Source organism: Anas acuta, chromosome 6 (genome assembly GCF_963932015.1).
Source record: "Anas acuta chromosome 6, bAnaAcu1.1, whole genome shotgun sequence".
NCBI lineage: Eukaryota > Metazoa > Chordata > Aves > Anseriformes > Anatidae > Anas > Anas acuta.
In genome coordinates this window covers 20,426,424-20,440,225 of record NC_088984.1, presented here as the reverse complement: position 1 = coordinate 20,440,225, position 13,802 = coordinate 20,426,424, and the positions used below count along the sequence as shown (strand labels likewise).

Here is a 13,802-nt window from a genome sequence, read left to right as displayed (position 1 = left end):
TCTAAATATGAAAATATATCACTCTATTAAGAAGTGTGCAAAAAGCAAATGCCTTATTTTTAAATGCTGTCCCTACCTCTTCATCAGAGGATATGCACTAGAACTCTTTAAATAACGTACCCTTTAAATAATGTAACTGATAGATGAAAAAGCACTATTCCCATGAATAGCACAATCAGCAAACAGAAGTACACAATAATTTAAGAAAGGAAGAAAAAATATTATAGTAAACAAAACAGAAAGTGTAAGTAGAAACGATCAAGGAATGTTATCATATTTAAAAAAAGATTATTCAAGTTGTATGAAATGATTCAAATACTTGAATCAGATCATGGGAAAAAAAAAAAGTTCTTCTGTCTGTGTACAAATTCTGAAGATGAGGATTTAAAACTAATTCTTCTTTCCTTTGTTACTTCACTCTTTACATTGGCAACTAATGGAGTTACAAAAATGGCATTGCTGGTATCAAAAGATGCCTTGCATTATCACAACCACTGGTATTAAAAACCAGCTTAAGAAATTTAAAATAAGCTAGCAGGTAACTGTGATTTTAATCAAGCCCTTTTGGTTTGCAAAAGTAAGAGGTATACTATATAAAATTTCCACACATTCTTCCCTATATCACTGAAGATGTAAGTATTTCATAAATATTTTAAATTTTGTGACAATACCAAACCAATAGTTTATACAACTTTACTTAAAGCTTCATTAAGAAGACTATTTCCATATTTTTCAAATGTGAGGAACACCTATCTTTTACTGGAACAAACTAAACTTGTAGAAAGTGATTTATTCTGATAAACAGACACGGTGGTTTATTTCCAAAGATACATACAGAGTCACTGGCAAAACAGTAGAAGTGCTGGAAATTAAGTAAGTCTGATTCATGAATTTAAACAGGACTTAAGTTTTCTTATCTTGTCAAAGTTACAATCCACCATAATGCAATTCTCCAGTGAAGATATATTCTCTACGTATCATTTCCAACTTGGTAATTCTCAAAAAAAAAAAAAAAAGTTTCTCTAATGATAAGTCCTACATGCATTTCAAGACTTGAGGGATATATATCAAGAATCTTGACTTATCTTTTCACTGGCTATCAGCTAAAGGTATGGTTCTTTCTAAATCAGATCTTAAGTATTTCAGAGTCCTACTTTATGCAATATGATGTTGAAGGGATGGTATGGTGAGTATAAGGATTAAATAATGTTTTACACACAACAAAATACAGTCAGCTATTGTGCCCTCGGCTTGGTGGAATTTATTTATTAAACTTTGTGGTATTTCCTCTGTTGGTGTCAACTGTTATAGTTCAAATAGAAACAATGGAGCTACAGAGAAACGCTGAGGAAACTGACTAGCTCTCTGGTGGTTCAACCATTCTCTGCCAAGTCATGTTCTTGCAACAATGATGACATTAGTTGGTGATTTCAGGGAAAACAAAAACAAACAAAACAAACAGCAACAAAAATAAACCCATTATTTTATCCTATCTATTTATGTATATATTAAGCTTTTAAATAGGCACATGCAACAAATTTCATACTGGTATGGCATCAAACATTTCAGTGTTTTAAGCTGTAAGGAATATATTTTATTCCACTTCTATCATTAACAAAAAATTACATGGAGAAACTGTAAACTCCTGTCTTTGAAATACTAGAAGACAGAAGTATGACCTTAGAGGTTACAGACACAGTTCTAAACTTCGAAATATCAAGACATACAGAACTTGCATGGCTACTAAAAGCTGGTATGGCTATCTGAAAACAGGGGTATATTGTCATGTTCGATACCATTCTGTTTTTTCACTTAAAACTGGAAAGCCTTTAAAATATTTCAAGCTGACTTCTCTGCCCTAAACTGTTCATCATAGTCCTTCAAATAAAATGCCTGTGAAATAGGTAATGCATTCAGTAAGTGGCTGAAATTCAGAAAGAAAATGTCCACCTTAATTGTAAGCATACAACTCAAAGTAAATCGTATTGCAAGTAGAAATTATTAGTACAGCCTTGATTTTGTTATATGCTTCGAATTTGCAACAATGATCTAGGGATGCATTAAACACATGAGTTATTCAGGTAATTTACTTGTCTGGGAGAGGGTGTATAACAATGGTGGGGGGGACACAACGCGCAGTAGGATTTATAACAATTTTTCAGAAATCAATCACAGCACTTGAATGAAATACAATGAACTTACCCTTCCTGGCAGTAACAGAATGCTCTTACCATAGAACAGACATGGGCAACATAGCACGTGATGGGATTATTCCATGGCTCATCATCTCAAATGATGAGAAAAGCATTGCCCATGGATAATGTAGAAAAAAAGGTAAAGATGGGCCCAAGTTTTCTAACATTTTTAGTACTGAATCTACTACTGCTGCAGCAGCATAAGCTCAATTCAAACGAGCATTATTAGTATTAGTATTCTGGCAGGCTTTCCAAATTTTCTTGACAAAAGAAAGTGTCCATTTCTAACAATCTACATTGCAGTAAAAGATTTTATGTTAAGAAAAAAAAGCACATCTGTCAACTATAAATACTTTATTTGACACGTATTCAATTTTTAAGAACAATGAGGATTTGAGTTTCTACCAAAACAAGCCTGAATTTTGCAGTTAAAGAGCTAAGAAAATTAGAGATAGTGGACATGATTTGGTCCCACACTTACAAATCTGCTGCTACTGTGAGCTACAAGAGTACTCAGAGAAACAGAATTCCTTTACTATTAATAGCAACAGCCAAGGTGAACAAAGCCTTTCTGTATGTCCACAATTCCATTTTACTCTTACAATTCTTAATAGATGTACTCACAAAAAGATGCAAGTATTGAAAACATTAAATGGACACTACGACAATTGCTTTCTAAATATATTATACTCACAATATATGCATTGCTCTAATGAATAACTAATGGAAATCAGACCAGATTTCTCAAATTGTAACAAAAAACAAGATCCATTATAGCAGAGCAGAGGAAAGATTCTTAAAAGAAAAAAATGATGTTTAGAAAACGTTAAAAATAGACATCTTTATTCAGTCTGCTAATAATTTATATCATACTACATAAAATAAAACTTACTTAAACACGATCTTTTTCCAGCTGTGCTTGCACCTCCTGAACATAAGTTGCCTCCTCGATGGACAAGCTCAAGTTCCAAGTTTGTTCTGCATGAAAAACATGATGGTTTTGAATGGAATAGCACTGTTCAAGCTTCTGCAGACATGACATTCACCATAAACTCCCAGTGTACACTAAATGAAAGAAAGCTGTAAACTAATCTTTACCGTTAGGTACTGCCAAAATATGACCAAGGACAAAGCAAACATTTCCAAGATACTAACACATGTGATTTAAAAGCGTTTGATTAGTAAGTACTATATTAAGAGAGCGACTTCAGTTGTGACTGAAGAATAAATAAAGGTTAATTCAGCAGCATTTTTCTGTATGCATACAACTCCTTGATAATAAGGGAATTTATGTGCAAATCTAAGACGACAATGTACAGCTTGGCTAAATTTCAATCAATCGGGTAAGTCTAAAATGAGTTCTCTTCAATGGCAGTGCTTTTGTTTTCTTTAAACAAACAGATAGTACAATGGATATGCCATCAAGTAATTAAGTATGAAACTAGTTTGTTATAATGGAAGCAATGACCTTTACTGATAAGTTAGTCAAGAAAAGCCTGAGAGGTTAATTCTGAATGAAACACTGATATTCAGTGTAGCTCATGAAACAAGAGTTGTGTCACGAAATCTCTACACACCACACTGATGATTGCCTTCTTAGTGTTACTGTAATCTGATACTTAGGTGCCAATTGCTTAGGCCATATTCGATAGCTTTGTTTGATTTTGGAATTGGATGTTGCAGTACTGTGTTATCTTTTACCCCCAAGACCTGGAGCAAACAACTTACTTTATGCTCTCCGAGAGGTTGTTTTAACAAATCAACATACATTCCTTTAATTAAAATAAAGGAATAATTGTATTATTCTGAAACATTATTTTGTTAATTTAATATAAACTGCAAAGCTCAGTCCAAACATACTTAGTTCTTCAACTAAAATCATACAAATTTAATATAACATGACTGAATACATATTGAAAACTATTCTAGAGTTTTATGCATTTAACATATTTCAGTAATTTATGTAAGTAAGAAGAAACTACAGGATGACTATTTTATTCAAAATAGAATATTTCTTTAAAATTTCAGCTCCATCAGTTTGAAAGAATAATGTTTTTGATATGCATTGTTTGTCAAGATACTTTCATATGCTTCTAAAATAGTAACATTTCAGAATATTACTGTCCTTAAGTTTTCAGCTTATACCACCCATTTCTGAAGGAATGCTTTAATCGTCTCTGCTCAGAAAAAAAGCAATTTAACATTGATAATGTGCCTGCTCAGAGCTCCATCTGGTTGCTGCTGATAAGGGCATCTGTGTGACAGGGGAATTTTCCACTCTTCAGGCGATTTGCAGTGCTCACTGAACTTCTAAAAATCTACCAGCAAAGAAGCAGGGATAGGGATTTCATATTAGTGGACAAAATAGCAACTGTAGATCAGAATGCGCTAGTTCATCATGGGAATATAAATGAAACCAGTATATTTTATTTCTACAGACCTTCTGATAACTACTTTGGAGAACAAAATTAATGGCAGCCTCCTATTAAAGCCAAGAGAATTAAGACATTCAGGTAGTGCTTCTGATTTAAATCTAAGAGCAATTTTAGATCCAGAATGTTCAATTTCCCTTTTACCAAGACATATGTACAACTTTACAAAACAGAAGTCAGGATCCTGAAAAAAGAAAAACAAAACTCTTCTTGATGCACTGTAGTTAATGTATAGAGAAAGATTTCTAGAAACATACTCTCTCAAATAGCATAGTAATTTTCCCTTTCCCACACTTCTTCATTGCCCCAAGCTTCTCAAAGTCAGTAGCTTATTAGTTCAGCTTTTTTGAAAAGCTAAATATTAGCCTTTTCCTTTAAGACAGCTCCTTTGAAACACACCTAAGCCTTGGTGGAATAGCACACAGAAGGGAAAGCATCATCTGTGACACTGGAACGCTTGTCCTTATGAAGTTGTTCCACACCAGGTATAGCTCTAATTGTTTTTTAGAAGGACTTGCATTTCTCCTCCCTATTCAAGCTCCCTTCTGCTTTGGGATCTGATAAAAACCCTTGAGTTCCGCCTACCCTCTGCTGAAGGAAAGCAGAGCTCTCACTGTCTATTCTCTCAATGGAGAAAAACTCAGGGCATCTGATAGCAAAGTACACTTGCAGAGACCACTCTGTGTTCCACTGTTCTATCTCAGCCCCCTCAACATGAAGAAAAGAGATGGAGAAAGAAAATCTATATAAGTGACTTTTTCCGTTATCTAAAAACCTTTGTGCCATTCATTGGAGCAACGAATTTTGTAGAACACTGGCTTTATCTTCTACACCCACAGAAAAAAAATGAGAAGATGGATTTTGTTCAGTTGTACTGAATCCTGATTAAAAACTGCTGGACTTCATGCCTTTTTGTGGGTTTTCATGAGCATACCAGGGTGCATGGATACTGCCAGTTCCTCAGAACTCTTACCAGGACAGAGTATGAGAAGGTAAAAAAGCAAAGCCATCTGCAGAAGGAGAACGTATTTGGACAGACCTCCTCATTATAACAGGACAGAAGAATCATGTTAGACACTACCGTCTTATTCACTTCACCTGACAAAGACAACTTATATATGAAAAAACACATATTGAGACAGACTGGAGGAAAAAGAACACATGGTTCTTTTATCGGTTTATACAGAGCTGACTCCAAAAAACAAAGACATAGATTACACAGCCAACAAAGCAAGAGATATATTGCTATGCAATACAGAAACATCCTCCAAGCTACCACAAATGACAGTCAAAGTTATGAATTACTAAGAAACTATTAGAATTAAAGCAAGGCACTCAAGATTTGTGAATGACACTATACTAATACCAAAAATGTCAGCAAAGACAAGGAAGGATATGTAGGAGAATGGTATGACTTTAACAAGGTCTGATGCCAGGGAAAGGGGCAGGTAGCTAAGGAGCTGCTGCTCCAGCTGTGCACACAGATCAGAATGCCAGAACACTGAATGTCTCTTTTGCTATGAAAGCAGACAGAGGCTAGCTCTCCCACTAACTAGTGGAGAAGTCCCTTGTAATTTCTTTCCTCTGTTACCAAGGACATCCGTCCAGGGTAGCAAAACCGAAGAAAGGGCAGCAAGGTCCTGTTTTCCTGAAGCAGAAAGGATAAGCAGCTGCAACTGCCTCCATCTTGTTTAACCAGTAGTACACCCAGTTCAACAAGCAGAAATCTACTTCAAAGCTGGCCTCTGAAATAGCATCTTTGGGAAGACTGTACAAGATGCCAGCTTCTGATTGCAAATGGAACACAGTTTATAATATAAAAAGATATACAGTGTTTTAAATTAATTCACTTGCATGAGGTCAATAAAAATATCATTAGATTACATTCAAATGCTTATTTAAGCATGCACTGCTGACTTTGACTACTACCAATGCCATATTAAATACCAGGAAAAAAATGATTAACTGCTGCAGATGGTCTGACCAAAGACAATAGAATGTTTCAGAATACATGAAATTACAAGCACTCAAAGGTGAATTGATTGGTAAGGAACACCAAAATACCATCACCTCAAAAAGAACTATGGATGGAAATAAGGAAGAAAGACTGAATAACAGGAAGAGTTTCAAGAAATTAAGTTAATTCACTCTGTGATTTGAAAGTACCATTGTGGATAGTCCATTGTTTGGATACTTAAACTTAAATGAAACAAACAAAAATTATACAAAGAAAATTACTATTTTTTTTTTAACCAGCTCACTTAAATTTATGTCCATTACATGCAAACTGTAAGGTTTTATTAACGTGTCTTCAGAGGTTTAAAAAAAAATCAATTTCTTTAGTTCTTATGTAACTATCAAGTACTTGAAGTTTGCAAATTGGTATTGCAGAATTAAGACAAGAGAAGTTAACCATTTTGCAGAGGACTTGCCAGGCATACTCATAAGTGATCTTATGAGTTACAGTAACAGTATGGAAGGGTGCATCCAACACCTGAAATCCTTCATACAAGGATAAATGGTAAACAGCTGACAGTAGTCTGACCTAACAAGATTTCACATTGAGTACAGGAAACATCTTAATCCTAGTGGCAAATGATAAATTGACCCCAGCACCGCAAGAAGCAATGAAACACCATTCTGGTTTGATGTGCTTTTAACTCTTGGAAGAAAAACAAAATATCTTGGGTCTATGATGTTCATACAAAAATCATAAAATAGATCTATATTTAAAATAGGCTTAGTTGACATACGTATCATTACACTCAAGAAACAGAATTTTTATACCTTAAATGGCTTGTAAAGTTACTGTTGCAAGTGATCATAGTTTTATACAAGAAATTTTGAGTCCTTTGTATTTTATGAAGAATAGTAATTGTATTGACCAAGTATCGAATTGCCCGAAATCTCAACATTATTTACTCTTGTATACAATGTATCACTTAAATTAATACAGAATAATCTTCTCTCTTGCTATGTATATAATTCAATTGCTCTTCTTAATCAAGGTTCTGTTAAGATACTCTTACAGAATACAGATAAAGGTTCTGCTAACGGAATTATACAATAATCTAGAGTTGGAATGGAACTCTGGAGATCATATGGTCCAACCTTCTGTCAAAAGCTGAGCCTCAGATTTGATTATCCAAAGCCCTGCTGAGCCTAGGCTTGAACATTTCCACCACTTACATAGTAAAGACACTCAGCAAACAGAGTTTATGGAAAAACTGTAAAAAATGTTACTGGACTATATCACTTCCATGCTTGCACTTTCTCTGCAGTCACCACCTTCCCTGCAGAGCTGACTTATTAAGGGTTTCAAAAATTAGTTGCTTAATGAGTATTTCAGCATCTTCTTATGGGAAAACCTCGTGTGATAGTATATTATAGTAAATCCAAACCGTTTTGTGTTTCAGAACATCTTAAAATTAATGCTACAGAGACAGAGGGAGGGACTGTTTTCTTTTCTTGGCTATGCTTCCTCTGACACTGACAGCAATCATCTGGAATCACATATCACAGAAAAAATACTAGTACTTTTAACACTTCAAAAAGAAGTTATATGAAAAGAGATCCCCAGCTGCTGATACAGGAAAGGCTCCTTCCATGACCCCCAATTAAATAAGCAAAACTAACATATAATGGAGAGATTAAAAACACTCTGTGGTTTTAAAAAATAACAATATAGAAATAAACTAATTCTGCTACATAACAGCAGAAAAGATTTAATGGTTTGGGAAAGGAAGGTAGAAAATAAATTCAACATAAAATTTTGATATATGGAAAGCAAAACACAGGATAAAGAATAGAACTAGATAAGCAGCACACAAGATGTTCTCCAGGTTTTGCTCCACTGCTGCATAAACTAAAAATGAACTGAGAGGCACGTCATTCCATCTTACATATGCCTGCATATAAAAATCAGAAAATACAACCTTGATATACTAAGTGCTCAGAAAGCACTTTTTAGAGAGGATGTGACACAATTTTAATTAAAAATATTTAAAAAGGAAAACTTATGTGGTAATACCATTAGCGATAACCAAAATCATACAATATAGGAAAAATTCTCACCTGGCTACCGAATACATAAACAGAAAATCATTGTCAGGTGATCCAGGACTCTTGCTGTAATCTGTGTACTTCTTCTGTGTGGTACTTTTTATGTCTTTCATTACAGATTCCATTTCTTTACTGAGATTGGTTTCAGACTATGAACAAAGACAAAAGATTGCTTAATTCTACATGAAGAAATGTAGTAGCTGATCACAAAGTGTGCTGCTTCCATATTTATAAAAACAGATTTGCAATTATGAAAAATATGCACTAAATGTTAATATTCTGTCTCACAGAATGTTTTGTTATTCTGATTTGTTCAAAATAGTGCAAGCAGTGAGATTCTTGAACTTGCATTATTTTAGAATGTATCTGCATTGCACAAGTACATGAAAATAACATCGCTATCAAGACAGAAAGGCTAACAATATTAACGAAGTTAATTCCATGACTCAGAAAGACCTTACAAAACTTTGCAATACGGGAGCATCCACTACGCTGCATGCCAAGTACAACAAATAATCCATATCCAAGTGTTCCTAATAGATATTCTTTAAATAGCTTCCAGTTAGAAGGATATCGGTGTTTTCACATTGTGCAGAAATGATACATGAATTTAATATTACATGACTCAATTCTATGTAAATTACTATGGAAAGAAGTGAAAATGTACTCCAAAAAATTATATGAATCACATTTTTTCATAGCTTTTTTATGGCTTATTTTTAACAGGCACTCCAATAAAAGCTGTAAACATTTAAAAATATTTTGATTAAACAATAAAATGTTATCTTCCTTATCAAAAGGAAATGAAGTTTCCCATGCTGTCGAGTTTCTAAGAGGTCACAAATGCAACATAACGTAAAAACTGAAAGGTAGAGGCAAATTAACAAGGATCTTTCTGCCTTACACTGATGCTTACTGGGAAAGTTCCCAGCTGTTCTTGAAGATCTTCCACCTCCTGTACAAGATCTTGCATACACTTGTTACTATGACTTTGCCAAAGGCTTCTTTCCACGTTGTTTCCAGGATAACAAGGAAGAACACTGTTAGCAAATTGCCTACAGAGGGGACAGGTAAATTCTCCTTTGTCGACTGAAAAACCCTGGAGGACCTGGTCGTTCTAGAAGAAAACAAAGAAAATGTAGCTGAAATTTGCCAAAGGTTAGACTTTGTTGTTTTGGTTTTAGGTGTATCAATTTCTAAACTAAAAAGTCTAAAACTAAAAACTGTAAAGAAAAAATAGTTTTCACTCATGTTAGTAGCTAGAGCTTTTTCACTACAGACTATTACAACCCTCAAATTCAACTACTCAAAATTTCTAATTTTAAGTATTCTTCATGGTCTAACAATATCACCATAGGAAACTACAAAACACTTCAGTGTGGTATTATGAACATTTCACATGTGCTGTCTCTATCAATTCCCATTGTTTGAGATTCCCCTAGTAGCAACTTCTCATTTGTCAAAAGATAGTTTTATTTTCAGTCATTAAAAATACTCAACAATACTTCTCAAAAGTACAGGCCATGAAACTTAATGAAGTAGCCACTGCAGGGCAGCATGACAAAAAAAAAAAAAAAAAAAAAAAAAAAAAAAAAAAGCTTATTACTTCCTCTTTATCACAAAGGATCAGAAAATGGACACGGAAGTATCTGTTTGGGAAGTGGGGCCACCTTCAGAGTACTCCTGTTACTGGCAAATGACCTTGTTTCAGTGTTGTGAATAGCCCCACGAGACCTGATAAAGTTACACATACTCTTCTGGATGTTGATCTCTGATTGTGCTACATAAAAATAAATGTTTAAATAAAAATAAATGTTTAATCCAGATGAACACAAGTCTGTATAAATTATTTTGGTACTAGGAATGATAGAGATCATCAAAATTATTGTACACTAAAAAATAATTTTAAAAAATTATTATAATATAGAAATCTTTAAGAATAGAATGAGACAGAATAATAATTTATTTGCTGTTTAAGTGAGAAGCCAACAGGAAAGGGAACTCAGTATCTATATGAAGCAAAAGGTTGTTTTTCTAGCATTCTGTAAAGTGAGTTTCTACAGTGAAAGCCTAGATTTTACTTAGTTATTCTGATGACATAATGAACCCCAAAGGTATCTTCACATTTAAATAGAAAAAGAACAATTCATAATTGAATCCAATAAAGGTGGCCCAACTTCCAGTTCCTCAAAGGGGAAGTTTCGTAGTATGAATAATGCTAATACTACAACTACAGAATATTGTTCATTTTTCTCAGAAAAGAAACAAAGGTATGAAAAAATAAAACTGAAGTATTACCACATGAATTAAACTTCAGTGAGAAAGTAATTTCATATCAAACAAAAAGTTACCATTTAGTGTAAAGACTAAATGCTACAAAAAATAACAATCACTTAAACTCATTACTTCCTACCACTGCTGAGCTTATGATAACATTCTACAGTGTCACTGAGAAGATCCATAATGGGGCTGCAAAAAGAGGTTGAGGAGGTGTAGGAGGCCAGCAGCATCAATGTATACACAAATCAGTTTTCTCAAACCATGAAAAAACATGAATGTCTGTTCCAGTCAATAATTTCTGAGGTTTAACTAAAACTATTTTGAAACCATATACATGGAAGTAATAATAATATTAAATTATGATATATCAATAGTATCAAATTATAGTATTTTCTAAGGAGAAGAAGAAAAAGGGTGAGGGGAGTGCAAAAAGCATAATTCACAGGAGTGAAGCCATTTCAATTCATTTATTTAAACTGTTTGTATATAAGTAACATATCTTACCTAACTGGAAATAAAAACCTAACTTTCCTAATATGAAAACTCATGTTTGAAATTAACCAAACTTATGCTTGTAAAATACATTCCTCAGTAACTTCTAACGCAAATTAAATATCAAAATAGGAATCTATGAAATAGAAAAAAAAAAAAGTAAGAAATTCATTACCTGACTATGTATGGCAGGGGAAAAAAATAAAAATCTTTTTTCCCCTGATATATCAGAATAACTGAAAATGAAACATTTCTGCTGATAATATCACAGTGCAGTAAGATCTAATATCTACATTTCAGAAACATCATAAAAATATCTTATTCACTGATGCAAAACTTAAGTATCCAATCTTTCTTTCGCTGAATTGAACAGTGTAAATCCAATGGATTCTATTGAGAACAGTTACAATCCAAGTAAAATGATGATCTTAGTTTTACTTACCCGTAAAGATTCCATGTAAGATTTATGACAATCTATGTGCAAAGTGTGACCACAGGTTTGTACATAAACACCTCCTTCCCAGCCTATTGACACTGCTTGAAGGCAGGAACTCTAAAAAACAATCAAAAATCCAGAACAAGTAAGAAAAACAAAGATACAAATATATATATATATATATATAAGGGTTAGGTTACAAGGTATTTACCAAAACTCATTTTAAGATTAGAAAAAATAGTTGTTATTTGCATTCTATCTAAAAGACATGTATTATGGAAATAATTTATCCAGATGAAAAATGATCTATTTAAGTGATTATTCCTTCAGAGGGGAAAAATATTGCCTAACTGGCAGGAAATGTCATATTTCAGTTAAGAACATGCAAAAGTAACTGTTATGGAAAAAAATTGGCCTGGTTTGTCCAAACTGTATATAGCACATTACTTTTTGATACTCCACACACACGATCAAGAAATAACAATTGACTGCTTCTGTTTCCAACTTAAAATTTTCACTTCTGAGTGATATTATTCTCATGCCTCCTGAAATCTGTTGTTAGAGGAAGGACACAGTAGATAAACAAAAGAACTTATTGCTTAGCTCAGCTGAACAAGCCACTCAAGACATGAACAGATGTTTCCATTTTTATGCCAAAAGAAATTTAAGGATTAGCTTCTTTCAAGCAGAGATTTTTTATTTTTTTTTAGCACAGTATTGACCTGGAAACTTGAAATCAGAAATAGCTAATTCAACAAATGGTTGAATCAGAACTGGAAGTCTTAAAAGCAAGATGCTTTTTCATTGCATTCTAGTACATTTTATACCAGTCTGTTGGTAGTGTTACCATATAGAAATGGAAAAAATACACTTCAGTGAGATCAGGCTTTTGAGTTCACAGTTTACTTGGAATGTCTTCCATTTGCAGGATGCAAATGTAAAAATAAAGCTACAGCATTACGTCAGTACTTTTAATCTATTCAATATCAAGTAATGTGCATTAACAATGGGGAACAATAAACAAACATGGGTATACGTTACCAACACACAAACTTGACACTTTCTCAGCATGAGAAACGGAGATATTATACAAATACCCCACAAATAAAGTGTGCTACTTTATTTTTAGGCGAATATCCATATTAAAAAAGAAAATCCTAGGTTAACTGAGGACAGGTTCATAGAAACAGTGTCTAATGTCATCAATGCCAAGAAGAAAAACTTGGCAAGTTTCAACTATCTGTGGATCACAGACTGAGAAAGCTAGCAACCATATCTGTCTAATTTTTTTTTTTTTCCCTTCTCCTCTTTAAAGCCAATATGTAAGCTTCTAAATGCTGGTTATTTGGTTAAATCTGCCGAAGAGCTAATATGTCACCTGGGACTAATCTATAGACACGAATCTAGGGTCATGGGACACATTTCCTCCTGCCCCAGAATAATTTCTGGGAAGAGATTTGTATCCTTACACAACTGTTTTATATCGTAGCAGGGAAAATATCAGACAGCATTTCCATAAGGGTCTAACAGTGACTGAGTTCTGTTAAGCAAAAAGAATTGGCTCTCAAAATTAAATATGAAAAGCTGTAATGTATTGCTTTTAGTTATATGAAGCAACATAAAACTCTGCTTGGAACAGCTAACGGAACTGCAAAACAGACAATAATGTATCAATGGAAGTAAACGCGAACTTCAGTCATTTTGTACAGAGTTCAGGATATAGCAGAAAAGGATCAAGTCTTCTGCGGGCCCCTCATTCCCATCCACTCATCTTCACTTTCTCTGTGGTTGTTCAGAAAACAATTACAGGTCAAAACTACTCTTTCTACTTCCTCTCTGCCACTGAAATACTTTTAACCAAGAGTAATTCTTAGTCACTTGTAATGAGCAGTTCTTGGTAAGACT

At 33.8% G+C, this 13,802-nt stretch overlaps 1 protein-coding gene across 6 annotated transcripts in view; it reads right to left on the bottom strand.

Moving 5' to 3' along the window:
• UBR3 (ubiquitin protein ligase E3 component n-recognin 3) overlaps positions 1-13,802 on the bottom strand; it is a 103,651-nt gene that overhangs the window by 31,620 nt on the left and 58,229 nt on the right. For 4 of the 6 annotated variants that reach the window (XM_068686729.1, XM_068686733.1, XM_068686731.1 and 1 more), the window contains 4 exons: positions 11,904-12,014; positions 9,594-9,806; positions 8,702-8,838; positions 3,088-3,173 (listed from right to left, as the gene is read on the bottom strand). In XM_068686729.1, the coding sequence (XP_068542830.1) occupies positions 3,088-3,173; positions 8,702-8,838; positions 9,594-9,806; positions 11,904-12,014 (547 nt within the window). The remainder of the gene's footprint in view (positions 1-3,087; positions 3,174-8,701; positions 8,839-9,593; positions 9,807-11,903; positions 12,015-13,802) is intronic. The other 2 variants (XM_068686730.1, XM_068686732.1) reach the window with 1 other exon arrangement.